Source organism: Dunckerocampus dactyliophorus, chromosome 19 (assembly GCF_027744805.1).
Source record: "Dunckerocampus dactyliophorus isolate RoL2022-P2 chromosome 19, RoL_Ddac_1.1, whole genome shotgun sequence".
NCBI classification, from domain to species: Eukaryota; Metazoa; Chordata; class Actinopteri; order Syngnathiformes; family Syngnathidae; genus Dunckerocampus; species Dunckerocampus dactyliophorus.
Genome location: NC_072837.1, coordinates 9,754,086 through 9,770,838, shown reverse-complemented (window position 1 = coordinate 9,770,838; position 16,753 = coordinate 9,754,086). Strand labels below are relative to the sequence as shown.

The 16,753-nt window shown below is 42.5% G+C and overlaps 1 protein-coding gene across 6 annotated transcripts in view; it reads left to right on the top strand.

Annotated features, from left to right (window-relative positions):
* The window catches only part of cdc42bpab (CDC42 binding protein kinase alpha (DMPK-like) b), a 79,926-nt gene that overhangs the window by 60,770 nt on the left and 2,403 nt on the right, over window positions 1-16,753 (top strand). Inside the window, exons 19-43 of one of the 6 annotated variants that reach the window (XM_054761981.1) lie at window positions 880-1,004; window positions 4,241-4,346; window positions 4,446-4,594; window positions 4,685-4,776; window positions 5,224-5,300; window positions 6,261-6,308; window positions 7,155-7,193; window positions 8,233-8,352; window positions 8,704-8,787; window positions 8,866-8,971; window positions 9,094-9,230; window positions 9,320-9,459; window positions 9,723-9,804; window positions 10,690-10,909; window positions 11,095-11,157; window positions 11,232-11,485; window positions 11,556-11,680; window positions 11,754-11,968; window positions 12,521-12,618; window positions 12,793-12,877; window positions 13,131-13,254; window positions 13,969-14,086; window positions 14,258-14,375; window positions 14,441-14,598; window positions 16,320-16,394. In XM_054761981.1, the coding sequence (XP_054617956.1) occupies window positions 880-1,004; window positions 4,241-4,346; window positions 4,446-4,594; window positions 4,685-4,776; window positions 5,224-5,300; window positions 6,261-6,308; window positions 7,155-7,193; window positions 8,233-8,352; window positions 8,704-8,787; window positions 8,866-8,971; window positions 9,094-9,230; window positions 9,320-9,459; window positions 9,723-9,804; window positions 10,690-10,909; window positions 11,095-11,157; window positions 11,232-11,485; window positions 11,556-11,680; window positions 11,754-11,968; window positions 12,521-12,618; window positions 12,793-12,877; window positions 13,131-13,254; window positions 13,969-14,086; window positions 14,258-14,375; window positions 14,441-14,598; window positions 16,320-16,394 (2,958 nt within the window). The remainder of the gene's footprint in view (window positions 1-879; window positions 1,005-4,240; window positions 4,347-4,445; window positions 4,595-4,684; window positions 4,777-5,223; window positions 5,301-6,260; window positions 6,309-7,154; window positions 7,194-8,232; window positions 8,353-8,703; window positions 8,788-8,865; window positions 8,972-9,093; window positions 9,231-9,319; window positions 9,460-9,722; window positions 9,805-10,689; window positions 10,910-11,094; window positions 11,158-11,231; window positions 11,486-11,555; window positions 11,681-11,753; window positions 11,969-12,520; window positions 12,619-12,792; window positions 12,878-13,130; window positions 13,255-13,968; window positions 14,087-14,257; window positions 14,376-14,440; window positions 14,599-16,319; window positions 16,395-16,753) is intronic. The other 5 variants (XM_054761982.1, XM_054761983.1, XM_054761984.1 and 2 more) reach the window with 5 other exon arrangements.

The following is a 16,753-nucleotide window of genomic DNA, read 5'->3' as shown; positions in this document are numbered from 1 at the left end:
TCATATTCACACTTGACAAAACAAAAAATTACCCAAAATTCAAGTTTCTCTTGAGCTCTTGCCGTTTAAAAAAAAAAAGAAAAAAAAAAGCCCCTAACCTCAGGTAACCTCTCCGGGCTGGCTCATATGCTTTCATTACATTCCTCCACCCCACCTCCCCTATTCCTGACCCTGCCAAAGAAATCACTGGTCAATATCCCACATAAAAACACCCTGTAGCCTCCTACGCCGTGCAATGGAATGACAGTCTGGATTCTGCTCTGTTGACTTTGAAAAGGGTGCTTGGAAGTTCACCTAAAATGTCTTTTAAGACATGGAAGGATTGTGGACATATGGAATAAAAGTGTGCACAGAATAAGAACGGAAATTACCTGAGTGAGAAGACAGCTTTACATATTTTAACAATTTGCATTGTGACATTGACAGGATGCTGCGTACATACACTATCTTGGCAAGCCACTCCCGGGCCTAAAAAGTCCCTGCTGAACTTTAAACGTGCTGTATTAGTGTGACCATTACCTCACAGGGCTGACGGAAATAAAACTGCTCGCACTAAGTGAGGTATTTAAGCAAACAATAGAGCAGTTTGCAATTTGTTATGGTGTTGCTATGGTTACATCCTTTTTGCACACACATAAAAGGAGTTCGGAGAGTACTCTCTGTAAACCAATGTGGGTGTCTGTGGGAATGCACCAGGCGATTAAAGAAGTTGGTAATGTTCATGTCTGTGGGAATGCACCAGGTGATTAAAGAAGTTGGTAATGTTCAGACGGTCATTGCATAACACCACCAACCTCCAATACACAATGTATTGTATACAGATATGACATTTGACACAATCTGCTTTCATTACATCTGTTCACATTCTTATCTCCTCAGCTGACGAGCATGTTTGACAAGTTGAGCACCTCCAATCGGCAGCTGGAGGATGAGATGAGAGAGCTGGCTGACAAAAAAGAGAGTGTTGCTCACTGGGAGGCCCAGATCACAGAAATCATCCAATGGTGAGATAAGCACATTCTAATCACCACAATGAGTATATCTTGAATGTGCTAATTACGAAATAACACTACCTAGTTTTTCTTCACACAAACATATCCTGTTGTTTAAGATTTGCCTACAAAAGATTTTAGCATATACTATGACTGAAAAATTGTTTTATCTTTCAAGAAGGAACAGCCAAAAACTGACACTTTCACCACACACTCACCTCAACGTCTGGGCATGCGTTGCGATCCAGGCGCACGGAGCCAGAATAGAATATAAACACTTATGGAGACCAGGGAGGATGAACGGATCGTAGACTCAGTAGAGCAGGAATTCACTATTTTGATTACTCAATACATGTCAGAGGATGTGTTTGTCTCGGACAGCCAAACCATTGAGACAGGTCAGTTGCACTCCAGCACAGATCCTGCGGTCCGGTTTTCTGAGGAATGGGTGTCATTTGCCAGTCCAACATAAGAAAGGAACAGACTCTATTTCTTCAGCTGGCTCATCTGTGCTCATCTGTCAATCATCAGGGCTGAGCTGAGGAACATGACAATGAAAAGGTGTTTTGCCATTGTGCTGGACATAGGATAAAAGTAGGGATGCTCCGATCAGGGTTTTATACTTCCGATTTTGATACCGATCAACCATGAGTGACATCAGCCGATACCGATACCAATCACATGCATTAACTGTAAATTTTTAAATTTATTTATGTGGTATTGGCCAGGGGCACCGTTAGACAATTCCACGGACCACTGGTGAATAGGTAATTATTTAAAAAAATAAACTTTTGGGTGGATTGTCTTTTTTTTTTTTTTTTTTTTGGAATTTTGAACCTGAATTTCATTTGATGCGTGTTTTGGAGTACTGTAATACGAATACATGGGAAATTGTTCAATTTATTTCTTTAGTCCAAGATAACAAAATTAACAGAATAAAACAATACAAATAAATATATTTATTGAATAGAAATATGTCCTGTTTAACTGAAAACAGAATAAATTGAGGTGTCCAGGTTGCAGGGGTGTCCAACTTTCATCACTATTAGAGCTGTCAACTATTTGTGTTTTATTTGTGACTGGCAACATTTAAATTGTACACTACTTTATGTACCAAGCAGATCTCAACTTAAACAGTGTGGCCATCATCTTTATGCTATTTTGTGGTTATTTGTCATTCTAAAAAGGTATAAAGTCTGAATTGAACAGTTATAAAAAACTACTGAGCGTTGGGACCCTTTGGTGAGCTGCTCAAAATCAGCTGATACAGTATCACCATAATAAGGCTGGACACACTGTGTTTATGTTCATTAAACTACTACACGCAAATAGTGTTTTGAGGACGTGACATAATTAGTACAATGACATCAAGATAGTAAAATTGTTCAGCGACACTTGAAAAAGTCAGTACATACCCCATGAACGTGAAGGTTAAATGGCAATATGTTTGATAAGGAAGCGATCAAACACGCTTGCATCGATTGGCGTGGCCTGTGTCAAGCTGTCAAACTGAATCCATGAGGTTTTACAGACTAGTTCTGATTCTCGTGGCAATACGGGACAAAGTGCGTCCATTGTCGGCTCAATATGGGTGTTGGTAACCCTACGTGACACAGCGCACATGTACAGTAGTGTTTGCCGACGCACAGCGATCGGTTTTTGCGATCGGCTTTGAACGGCATATGTCGATCACGTTTCTTTTTACAGAAACCGGCCGATATTGATGGAAGGACGATTGATCGGAGCATCTCTAGATATATGAGATAGTATGTCAGAAACAGCAGTCTGTAGGACATTTTTGCACCTTGTGCACACTGTTAAATGAGTGTTTCAGCCCACCTGGCGCATGGTTTTAATATATTTCAGGACATAAGACAAACTTGATCTAAACTAGTAGGCAGGCATGTGATATAGCAGTGATTGTCACCCAACAGTGGGTTGCGGAGCCGTGGGGTCTCTGCCATAAAAAATTGTAATGATCCAGTGTCCGTGAACGCACCTCGCATCTGTGCTATTCACTTACTACGGCACCCTGAGGTGCATGCCGTGTTATGTTATATATTATGTTATATATTATTTTTGCATGTGATAATTAATATTGCCAACAATGTTCTTTAGCCAACAGGTTATAGACATATTGTGAAATTGGTATGGGGATTTTTCCAATCAAACCAGAATTCCCTTCAAGCAGATCAAAGCCCACCACTACAAGGCTGAATAACTGCACAGCAGTCGCTAGCACATTAGTGTTCATAATATCCTTTAAAATCATAGTCCTGGACCACCATAAGAGTATCACAGGACACCTGTTGGACCCCCTACTGTTTGCTTGCTGTACAAACAGGTCAGGGTCATGACGCAGTCGACACGTAGCAGCACTTTGTTCTGGAACACAGACCGAGGGTGGACTTAAATAAAGATCCTTTTCATAGACCATCGCTATTATTGCAGAAATCCTCTTCTCTGAGCTTTACCAGCAGCTCAATGTTTCTCCTGCCATATGTCAGTGGATCACCAACTCCTCAGAAAGCAGGCTGAGGGAAGTCGATGCATCCTGCACCGCTTCCCCCCCATTTCTAACCCTCAACCTTACACAGACAATCACACCTCCACAGTAATCTGCTTCATTCAGGATGGCAAAGAGTCACCGAGAATCACCGATCTAGTCAGTTAAGTGCTCATCTGAGGGATGGATGCCGCTATCAAGGGCAGTAAAAAGTGTGTATATTTAGCAAGGACAGCAAATGAATACTTGTTCCACTTAATTTGAACACTGCTATGCAACACTTGCACAAATACAATTCATCATTCTTACTTATGAAGCGCACATGCATGCCCACACCCCGGCAATGTCTTGCAGTGTATTTATTGGCTTCCACCTCACAGTGTTACTGACGCATTTTTCGCATACCTTTGAGGATTTTTGAGCTGCTTGACCCTCCCTCCTGCTCAGATCACTTCCCTTTGCAGCTGACACCTCGCCAGCTGCTCAGCCTTCCCTCTGTTGGACAGTTCTCACAGTGTGCGCACACAATGTGAGGGCGAGTCTGCAATTTAGTCAGAGAAGCCTAAAGTCTATGATGCCCCCTGGTGGATATGTCTCCAAAAAGGAGACAACCTCATGTTTTGTGTTCTTGCTGTGTTCAGTAAGCTGATACAGTGATGTAATGTTAATAATGATGTAATGTTTTTTATTTGCATCTAATGTAAATATTTATTTTTAGTAACGTTTTCTGTGTTTCCCGTAGGGTGAGTGATGAGAAAGATGCTCGTGGCTACCTGCAGGCTTTGGCCACCAAGATGACAGAAGAGCTGGAGGGCCTGAGAAACACCAGCCTGGGAGCAAGAGCTACGGTGAAACACGTTTACACTTTTATCCTGCGACCCTTCTGTAACATAGTATGGCTAATCATTTTAACTTTTTTTTTTTTTTTTTACCTCCTCTTGTTGCAGGACATGCCTTGGAAGATGCGTCGCTTTGCCAAGTTGGACATGTCGGCGCGCCTGGAGCTGCAGTCGGCTTTGGATGCTGAGATCAGGGCCAAGCAGAGCATTCAGGATGAGCTAAACAAGGTCAAGGCCAACAACATCTCCACAGAATGGTATGGTGGTTTTACCAGCTCTGCACCAAACACTAACATTTATCGCTAAACATACTTAACTGCTGTACGCTGCGTAACCCATTCCACCAGTAAACTACAGGATGTGGAGAGCAAGAATCAGGAGCTCCTGGCTGAGATCGATAGACTGAAGAAAGAGACTGAGGAGCTGCGGCTGCGTAGAGGTGCCAGTACACACACACACACACACACACACACACACACACACACACACACACACACACACACACACACACACACACAGTACAATTCTGTGTACTGAATTGTATTAGGGCTTCCTAGGTATGTATTATTACGGTGATGTAATGATGACAAAGACACAGTAGTCAATATGATGCAGATGATGTCATTTTCAGTTCAACTAGGATAGAGAAAGGCAAATGGTATGTATTAGTTCAAAATGCTATTAAAGACATTTCTAAAGATCTTATCATAAATGTCAGAACCCACATTAGATGTGTTAGCAACCATAGAGTATTTCTAGAAATTAAATTGCGACTGTGAAATGTGTTGTTTCTTGGACAAAGCTCTGGTGACACGCCCTGTGACTAATTGCATCATCCTTTGTTGTTTTCATAATTACCATGGTGTCATTTGTTCTGTATCCGTAGGTGTCAAGCACCAAGATTCCCAGAATTCTTTCTTGGCTTTTCTCAATGCTCCCACCTCTACACTCGATCAGTTCGATGTGAGTGTTCATCAGCTTACTAGTGTAAAGAAAAAGCAAGCTTCCGTGTTTAGCAGTACAGTAGATCCCTGCTTTTTCCGATGGTTACGTCCGCGGGTAATTGATACACCCATAAAAATGTCTATTTTTGACACATAGTTCGTTCCTGCCCCTCCAAACTTTCCTGCTAGTCTGACATTAGTGTTCTTCTCCAATTTCGGATCAGCATTTACAATAAAAGTGACTCCAGAATCTTCACCTTCTCTTTTCTCTCTGCCATCGTTCACTCGCAACACAATCCAGGTTTAAGCCTTAAATATGCCTCACACACTTATTAAGCGCATTTAAAGTATAGATTGTACAGGTACTCACCACTAATGAATGGTAGTGTGAGATGATGGATGAACAGATGTAGCCTCTGTGCCTGGTCGTCAGGCTAGTGCTTCTCCAAGCCATGTTTGTGTAGTCCACACTCCTTGCCTGTTTTAATTCCAGTAAAGACTTATGATAATATATTATTATTGTGTTCACCTCACTGCAAGTTTTGAGGCCGAATAAAATTCCTTAAGCAAACAAACCTTTGCGTCTGTCAGACACAAGTACAGTGCGTTTAAGGACTGACAAACAGAGTGCGAAATCTCAACGCTAGACATGTGATTATTGTTGGCTTTTTTAACCGTGTTATAAATTATCATTGACTTATGATGAATGAGATCTGTTTTCTGTCTGGAAAATAAAAAAAGAATAATTGTTTGACCAAAAATCATCAATTTGCGGGGGTTGTGAATGCTGAGTCGCGAATGTGCGGGGATCCACTGTATGTGATAAACATTACATGGAGAATAACTCCATCATTGAACGCTGTCTGTTTTACTATTTTCTTAACTCTCATTTTTTTAATGGAAATCTTTTATTTATTTATTTTTTCCAACCTTCCCATATTTTTATGCTGTTCATCTTTGCTTTATTCTCGTACCTCAGGACTCTTATTCCTCCTCTTCATCTTCTTTAATTGAGTTTTGGGAAGACGTAAGTTTCCTTGGTTAGACAGAACTTCCTGTTTGTGTATGCAGCTGTAATGCCGTAGGACAGCTGAGACGGACAGCATAGATGTGTGTGTGTGTGTGTGTGTTTGTGTTTGATTGTAAACGTATGCATTAGTGGGAATCTGAGAGTGTGTGGGCTGGAAAAAATGTCAATGCTTGCCCTCTAAAACAATAATACCCAATAATTTTGCCTTTTAAATACTAGATGTGTTGAGAGTTTTAAATTTCTTTCTGAGCTGATTGGCTGTGAGAAATCACATGGCTCTACTGCCTTCAAATGAGGCGTGTGAATGCGGTTCCTTCTTTAGCACATTTTATAAATAATACTGAATCATTTTTAAAGGTACTCTATACAACATATGCCAATCATTAAAACATGTTATACTTTGTTTGTATTTTTTTTTTGTAGAAATCCTTGTGATGATTGACATTTTTTACAGTGCAGGTTCTAGCTGAGTTTAGGTTAGTGAGTTCTGTGAATGGCTCAACTTTAGCGTTCTAGTCTGTAGGATTGGTTTGAGCTGTACCTACAAGAATCCCGTGCATTTTACTACGAATGTCACCCATGTCGTCTTCTCTTCTTCTTCATTTTAGCCAAAAATCTGACTTTGAATAGTCGCTGTGCTACATGCTGATTTTTCCCCCCTGCTGTTCCCTCCTTGTGTCTGCTTATTTCTCTCTTCTAACTCTCCAATGGACTGCCAGTGCACATGGATTAGTTGTTAGTCTGTGTAGATGTGTGTTTGCAGCTCTGTTAGACAACCTTATTTTTAATATTGCATCATTTCTTTGTCTCTGCCACGCTGCTCCTCTCTTCCTGCCGCTGAAGCGCTCGCCATCCGTTGGCCCAGCTAGCAAAGGCAGACGCGTAAGCACCACCACAGCGATCAGTGACCACTCTCGTTTAAGTCCATTTAATCTGGTGTGGTGTCTATGTTGCATGGCAGAGGGGAGTGTTATGCCTTTTTGTGATGGGTGTGTTGTGTGTATTTATGCTTTACAGTTTGGGACATAATATGCTGGGAGTTGCCATGCATGGTGTATATGGTTTTTATGTGGTGTGCATAAATCCAGCATGGTACTTCAGCTGTTTGTGTTATCGTTCAAAACTGTAAAGGTGTTGTCTATTTTGTATATGTGTGTGTTTCACAACTACATTTTTTTTTTTCAGAATGTTCTGGCAGCTAACCTTTTCTTCATGTATGTACAGTAGATCCCACTTTTCGTGGGTGCTGGATGTTCAGCAAATGGTGAACATCCGCAAGTATTCGAGACGCTCATATCAATGCCATTTGCAAAAAAAGTGACTGTAGTAATTATTAGATTAAATTCAGCTTCAGAACCCGTCCTACGCTCTTATTAAACATATGTAAAGTATAAAATGTATAGGTACTCACTACAAGTCAATGATGTAAGATGATAGAAAAAAGTTTCACTTTGGCATCTCATAGAAACTATGGTGCATTCAAGGACCACCAAACAAAGTGAGAAATCTCAACGCTTGATGAAAAAGCATTCAGTGACGCATAAAGACATAAACATGTAGAAATTGGGTGTTTATTGTGGATTTATAAATTAGTACCAACTTGGGGTGAATGAGATGTTTTCCTTGGAAAAAACAATTTTTGGATAATTAAAAAAAAAACAATTTAAAAATAAAAAAAAATAAAAATAAAAATAAAAAATTAATATATAAAAAAATAATATGGATTTTTTTTATTATAAGAAATGTTTTTTGTTGAAAACAACCTATATGTTTTAGAGAAGTTGCAATAAGGAGACAAAATGTAATTAAAAATTAAATTTCAATCTTGTTTTGGATCAATCTGCGAATTTCCGGGGGATCTACTGTACATAGCAGATTTCGGGTACCTTCCAATGTTTGTGTCTTTGATGCCTCTCATCAGGTGGACTCCATGGATAATTTTACCCTCTCCAACACTCCATCCCGGGAAGACGACCCCAAGTCTCACCTCAAGACTCGTTCGCGTTCACCCTCCACGGCCAGCGACATGGAGCCCATCGAGGTGAGACCAGTTCCGCATTCACGCCATCTGAATAAGTGACTCAGGAGGGAAGCATTCACATCCTCATGCTTAAATTAAGAGAAGATATTTGAGAGCGTCTTCCCATGCATGACATGTCTGCAATGTTGTTTAAATGGGTCAGCATGCCTCCCATACCAACTCAGTGTGAGAAAGTGCTCGGCTTACAATGCTTGTCTTGTCTGTGGATTGTGAGTAACTTCATTTTGAGACAAAGCAGTGCAATGATGATTCAAATGTCCTCAGAAAGACTGAATGTGGCTGCTGCTCATGACTTTGCGCACAGTTGCAGCTGTTTCGCTCATTGATTTGTTTGTGTGTCTCTCTCTGTAGTTGATAGATCATTCTCCTCGTGCAGTGCAGACTCCAACCATGCGCTCAGGAGGGTATGGCAGTATCGGTCGCTCCTCTCCTAAGGTTAGCCAGTTTCCACCGCGCTTATTTCCACCATCAAGCTTTGCTTTTAAAATGAACCCCTTCTACCTGTCTTCAAAGCCAAAAGCACATCAGTTTGTCGTGAAGTCATTCAGCACGCCCACTAAGTGTAACCAGTGCACCTCCCTCATGGTCGGACTCATACGCCAAGGCTGCACCTGCGAAGGTAAAAGTGAAAATACACCATATTTGGGATTTTAATCAGATACGCTCACCGGACATGCGAATGAGATCCAATTTCCATTACCATCACATCTCTCACCTGTATCCTATTGTGTCCTCGTCCAGTGTGCAACTTCTCCTGCCACGTGACATGTGCGGACAAGGCTCCGGCTGTATGTCCTGTTCCACAGGATCAGACCAAAGGACCGCTGGGTATCGACACTCAGAGGGGCATTGGTACTGCGTATGAAGGGCACGTCAGGGTGAGTGAGACTGATAAATGCACTTTTCCGAACACCATGTTGCTTTAATTGTGAGTTTTGTTTTGGTGGTAACTCTCTGTGGATTAAAGGTGCCCAAACCAACGGGGGTGAAGAAGGGCTGGCAGAGGGCCATGGCGGTGGTGTGTGACTTCAAACTGTTCCTGTATGAGCTGGGTGAAGGAAAGACGACACAGCCGAGTGTAGTTGTCAGCCAAGTCATAGATATGAGGTAAAGGCAGTGATTGAGTCTGTCACTAAATCATTTTTGCATATCCACTCCTATAGTTGTGATATATATTCATTTTTAAGTTATAAGATAACAGACAAAACATGTCTTTTAACTTTGAACAGTGCAATAACGTCCACCAATATTATAAACCACTAAAGCAGGCGACCTGCCACCAAAGTAATAACAGAGACACACTTCTCCTGTTCCTGTTATGTCGCCAATGTTCCTGCATGTCTTACCTTCACTTTCTTTGCTTCATCCAGGGACGAAGAGTTTTCCGTCAGCTCCGTTTTGGCCTCTGACGTCATCCACGCCAGCCGCAAAGACATCCCCAGCATATTCAGAGTGAGTCATTGATGCTGTTATTTTGCAAGAACACATTTACTTCAGATAATAAAGGATTTTTCTGTTTTCATATGATATTACACTCATGCTGTATAGATTTTGTTGTATGTCTTGACTACAATGACAATAAAGCTTTCATACATGCGCAAATCTTTCTTCCACTGGCTAAGAATTTTGCGCTGCTCGCGTTTTTCATAGAAATCACCCATTGGGCTCTCATATGTAATGTCGATAAAACCGGTCGACATTGACTTAAGCGGGCACTTTTTCAACATGAATTACTTGATAAAATTACTGCTCTTTTGTTAGTTGACTACAGCCTATTGGTGGCAAAAAATATGCATATTTAAGCAATTTTTTTGCCTAAATCAAGAATTTTTAAGTATAAAAATTGGCTAAATGAACTGAAATACAAATATTACAACATTCAATGATGTTGTGATGATATGTAGTATTCTACACTGGTCACTTGGTGTCAGTCATGTTACAGCAATAAGACATAAGCCGCGTAGGAAGGATTGTACAGAAAAAGGAACAACAAGGAACTCTCCTAATGCTAACGTGTGCATCTTATTTTCTCTGATTATGTCTATATTGGGTAATACACGTGTGCGGGTGACTATGGGGGTGTTATTTCATGTTTAGCGGGCTCAAATAATGGTAAAAAGTGTATTTATAAGGTCATAAACAGGTATTCTATGCTCTATGAAAATATTCCATTTATAAATATGGAAATTCACTTATCAAAGTCGGGTCTGGAACCAGTTATTCGCGATGAACAATTGATGACTGTAATTATTTTGTACCAAGCCTTATAGAATTTCACTGGCGCCTGGAATGCATCTTCTACATCAAGACATTAAACATCCCCCGTCGTCTCCACAGGTTACAGCGTCCCAGCTCTCCCCCTCTAGCAGCCACAAGCCCTCCATCTTGATCCTGGCCGACAGCGACCAGGAGAGGAACAAGTGGGTGGGACTCCTCAACGAGCTCCACCGAATCCTTAAGAAGAACAAGCTGAAGGAGCGCTTCGTCTATGTCCCCAAGGAGGCGTACGACAGCACGCTGCCGCTCATCAAGACCACCCAGTCTGCTGCTATCATAGGTGAGAAGATGGCCACGCCCACATCATCGTGTCTTATTGTGTGACCATGATCTTCTGCTTTGAACCATTTTGTATTCACTGTGTCACTATGCATTCTTTACTTGTGTATCTTGCTTGCTGCTGTAACAGATGAATTTCCCTGCTGTGGGATTAATAAAGTTCTACTACTACTACTTTGCCCTCAGATCATGAGCGTGTCGCCCTGGGCAACGAGGAAGGCCTTTTCGTCATCCATGTCACCAAAGATGGTATGATACACTTTGATGAAGTAGTCTGATGTCTTTTGTCTCTGTAAATGACCCTTCCAATCATGCGTCCTCAGAAATCATTCGCGTGGGTGACAATAAGAAGGTGCACCACATCGACCTGATCCCCCAGGAGCAGCTACTTGCGGTTATTTCTGGCAGGAACCGCCACGTCCGCCTCTTCCCCTCGCAGGCCCTGGATGGCCGTGAGATCGAGTCCTACAAGCTGGGTGAGACAAAGGGCTGCCAGACCATTGTATCCGGGCCCGTCCGAAACGGCTCTCTCACGTGCCTCTGCGTGGCCATGAAGAGGCAAATCATATGTTACGAGGTTTGCACTACACACATGTACAAAGTCACCTGCTAAAATCATTCTTTAACATCCGATATGTCTGATTTAGGTGAACAAAAGCAAAGTTCGTCACCGTCGGCTGCGGGAGCTGCAGGCCCCAGGGATTGTCCAGTGGATGGGTCTGCTCAACGAGCGTCTTTATGTGGGATACCAGTCCGGCTTTGCCCGCTACAGGTACTTAGTCGGCCAACCACTGTGTATGTTAACTAAATCGAAGACTCACACCCGCCTCTGGTCATCTCCTCAGCGTCCACGGGGACGTGTCTCCAGTCATACTGCTCCACCCTGAGGATCACACCCTGGCGTTCATCCCTCAGCAGAATCTGGATGCCCTTTGTGCCGTGGAGATCTCCAGCAAGGAGTTGTTGCTGTGCTTCAGTGCCATTGGAGTCTACGTGGACTCTCAGGGCCGCAGGTCACGTCAGCAGGAGCTCATGTGGCCCGCTGTTCCCAATGCTGCCTGTAAGTGGTGCTGAAGTTGTTATGAATGCTGCTGTACAGTAATCCCTCCTTTATCGGTTAGTTGGTTGCACACCCCACCATGATAAGCACATATTTGCAATGTGGGATTCCTTATTTATGAATCCAATTTTTTGGATATATGACCTTGTCAATACGGTTTTTACATTATTAGAGCCCTCTAGACATAAAATAACACCTCATAGTCAACTTTACACACGTATTACCCAATATAGTAGACACATAAGAGGAAATAAGACATAAATAAGACTTGTGCTCGTGTGTGTTGCTGTAAATGTGCTCTAGGGGAGTGAGTGAGTGGCAGACATGATGTGAGCCATTTAGCCATTTTTATGCTTGAAAATGCTTAATTTAGGCAAAAAAATATGTAAAATTTGCTGAAATATGCATTTTTTAAAAAAACTATTAATAGGTAATATTCAACAACAGAACAGCATGATTTATTACCTTTTTGAAAAATTTTGAGTGATGCCACGAAATGGGGATGGATGACTGTATTTTTAATATAAGCTATATTTTGCCCCCCCCTTTCAGGCTACAATGCTCCCTACCTGTCAGTGTACAGTGAGAATGCAGTGGATGTGTTTGATGTCAACACCATGGAGTGGATTCAGACTATCCCCCTCAAGAAGGTGCGTTGCTATGCTTTTCAAATGTGGCATGATGGAAGCAGGAATGAAGCTACTGGCGTCTGTCTCCCTCTTGTGGAGGAAATTTGAATTTCATCACGTCTTTCATTTTAATCCATGACCAAAGCTGATGAAAGTTATTTCCTCATCGGTTATTGTACTTTTGTGTGACTGCAGGTGCGACCTTTGAATGTTGACGGCTCTTTGAACCTGCTGGGTCTGGAAACAGTGCGGCTCATCTATTTTAGAAACAAAACAGCTGGTAAGGTTTCCAAGTTGCAGTTTCCGTTCATTTGTCGAGACATCTTAAGACACTATTTTTGTAAAATAATCCAAAAAAAAATCTTCTCCAATGAAGCTTTAGAGTAGAACTACATCTGTACCAGACTATAGCGCCTTCCTCCTGGCACCAGATGTGTCTGCCGCCACATTGATCATGTTGTCAGCCACCGTGTGTGCAAGCACTTTGTAGTCGCTGATGTAAACACGCCCGCGGCTTTGTTGTGATCTTCCAGAGGGCGACGAGCTGGTCGTCCCGGAGACGTCAGACAACAGCAGGAAGCAGATGGTACGCAGCATGAACAGTAAGAGACGCTTCTCCTTCAGGGTGCCAGAAGAAGAGCGACTTCAGCAGAGGAGGTAATTCACCACTACGCTCGTCTGACACCACCAGCACCACTTGGAGACCAATCATTTATTCATGATCAATTAGCACGTATGCCTCATTGAGACTGGTAATCTATGTGATGATATGAATATAATGTAGAATCGTATCAAAATGTCCTCTCTTACAAAGATAGGAATGCAATTCAATCATTTCTTTATTAATGTGGTTGTAATTTGCAGTGGTATAGAACATCTTACTGAATGTCCACCAAGTAGGAAATGGAATATTTTCATAAGTAGAACATAAAAAACCTGGTTTCAACCGTCTAAATACAGGTGTTAACATAGTTAGAGCTCTCTAGACATAACATAACACCCCTGTAGTCACCTTTACACTCATATTACCCGATATCTTAGACATAATCAGAGAAAATAAGGCATATAAGACATAAATAAGACATAATATAGACTCAAGATGTGTTAGCATTGGGAGAGTTCCTTTTTCTCTTTTTACTTCCTGTTCTGTACAGTACCATACAGTACCAGACACCTAGTGACCAATGTAATCTTCTGGATGCCATATATTTGTATTTTAGTTCATTTAGACATGTTTATGCTTGGAAATGTTCAGTTTAGGCCAAAAATATGTAACATTTGCTTAAATATGCATTTTTTTACATTTTTTTTTTTTTACTAATAAGGCTGTGCAAATTCTATGTGATTTGACGTGTGATGTTGTGACAACAGAGAGATGCTGCGAGATCCAGAGATGAGGAACAAGCTGATCTCCAACCCCACAAACTTTAACCACGTGGCTCACATGGGACCAGGGGACGGGATCCAGATCCTCAAAGACCTCCCAATGGTGAGTACACCAAGCTGTCATTGCCTCACACACATGGCTGCCACTGCAACAACTGTGTGTGTGTGTGTGTGTGTGTGTGTGTGTGTGTGTGTGTGTGTGTGTGTGTGTGGGTGTGTGGCTTTACATTGAAAACGTGCACCTGCGTCACGTCTTCGTGTGTGTTGCCTTCAGAATGTGCGCATCCAGGAGAGCCGTGCGGGCTTCAGCGGCTCCGTCAGCATCCCTTCCATCACCAAGAACCGGGCCGAGCCAGGCCGTTCCATGAGTGCCAGCAGCGGACTGGGCATACGTGAGTGAAGTCATCATCTCAGGTGTCGTTCTTCCACTTCCAGTCTCACGTCTCGTCCGTCACAGGCCCGTCCTCACAGAACGGCAGCGCACTGCGCAGGGAGCTGTCAGGCGGGAGCTACGGATCCAAACGGCAGGCGATGACCTCGCCCTCTGAGAGCTCCCTGTCCTCAGGGGGGGGCATGGACTGTGGCGACGCACCCCTCTCCCAGTTTGACAGAGAGGTCAGTACACACTCTTCTTTGTGTGTGTTAATGCTGGGTCAGATCAGGGGTATGTGTGCTGTATATACATTAATCCCTCCGTTCAGAAATATATTCATTAATTAATCATCTGCACTGTAAATATGCATAATTAAGCACATTTTTGGCCTAAATTGACCCATTTTCAATCATAAATGAAGTAAACTACTAACATAAGACATTCAGAAGATGCATTGAGGTGTTGCAATGATATGTAGTACTCTACACTGGTCACTAGGTGTCAGTAATGTTACTTTGATGTAACGAAAGCCATCCATGAAATACTATTTAGTACCACGGAGTATTGGGGCCTCATTTTAAACAAAAACAACAAAATAAACCATGAGATTTCAAGAATAAAGCCGTAAGTTTACATGAACAAAAGTTGTAAATTTATGAGAAAAAAGTTGTGATACTACGAGAATGAAATGGTAATATTATGTCATCGTTTTTTCTTGTAAATTTACAACCTTATTCTCATAATATTACAAACTTTTTCTCAGAAATTCATGACTTTTTTTCTCAATCTCAGATTATTTTAATACCGCATCGTAACAGGCATTGCCTGAGACAGCTATGGGGGGGGGGTTAAGTGACGTTTGGCCTTGGGCAAAGGTAATAATACGACTTTAATAATACAACAACTTTATTCTTGTAACTTTACCACTTTATTCTCGAAAGCTCCGATTTAGATTTTCTTCCAATGTGGCCTAATAGCTCGCGACCAATGTGGCCTTAATAGCTCGCTACCAATGTGGCCCTAATAGCTCGCTACCAATGTGGCCCTAATAGCTCGCTACCAATGTGGCCCTAATAGCTCGCTACCAATGTGGCCTAATAGCTCGCTACCAATGTGGCCCTAATAGCTCGCTACCAATGTGGCCCTGTTGCAATACAGAACAGGAAGTAAAAAAAAAAAAAAAAAAAAAAGAATAAGCAACTCTCCCAATCTATATTATGTTTTATTTATGGCTTGGTTTCTCTTATTGTGTCTACTATATTGGTTAATAGGAGTGTAACGGTGACTGTAGGGGTGTTATTTCATGTCTAGAGGGCTCTAGTAATGTTAAAAATGTATTTAGAAGGTTGTAAACAGGTTTTTTTCAATGGAAACGTTTGCTTAATACTAAGGAATGCTGCTTTGCAGAAAGAGGGTGAGGGTGAGTCTGCAACCACTAAAGGAGGGATTACTGTACGTACAGGACATATTACAGTATTAAACAGTATGTATTTGTTATATTGTGTGTTTATTCACCCGTCACAAACATGCCGGGCAGACGCTTCACCTCATCCCACTTTTCCAAGCAGCTGATTAGTCGGCGCCAGTGATTTTGTATTTTAGCAGCTTTGTTGTTGTTGTTTCCTTGGGGTGCTTTGCTGACTTTTAGCGTTGCGTAGTAGCGCCTGTGTGGCTTCAAAGGCAACGTGTTCCATCTGTGCTTGGTGCGTCATTCCCCACGACCATGTGGTGTCGAGCGTTGCGTGCCGACGTTTGGTTATGGGTGACGCCTGACCCCATCCAAACAAAGCCCACCCCCGCCCCTCGTCCCCTACCCACCGGCATCCTCCTGCTGGACCCCCATCCTCATAGCCATTAAGCGCCGGACGCCGCTCGGTCCCACTTTTGCCCCTCCATCCCGCCTGCCCCCCGCCCCGCCATGCTGTCTGTGGGCGTGGCGCTGAGTCTGAACTCTCCTCTGCAGTGGCAGGCAGTCTCGCCATCGGAGAAGACCCCCGATCTGAAAAGGGCTTTAAGGACCCTGCTTAGTAAGATGAAGGTAATGTCAACAACGGCAACCACACACACACACACACACACACACACACACACACACACACACACACACACACACACACACACAAGCGAGAGAGCACCCTACCACACCTGTGTGTGTGTGTGTGTTTATCACGTGCGCACATCGTCACTTGTGATGTGTGTTTAACAGGAAACACGCCACCATCGATGGTTTGTCACATTTCAGCTTGAGCGCCACCTTCTGGTCTGTTAGAGCATCACTGTCATGACAACAGAGCATGTCCGCTTCTACTCAGCACAGCTTTACGTCTCACTTGGTGTCCTTATGCTGCATTCAAGGCTGCTGGGAAAGTAGGAAACATCCCACTTGCATTTCTAAGC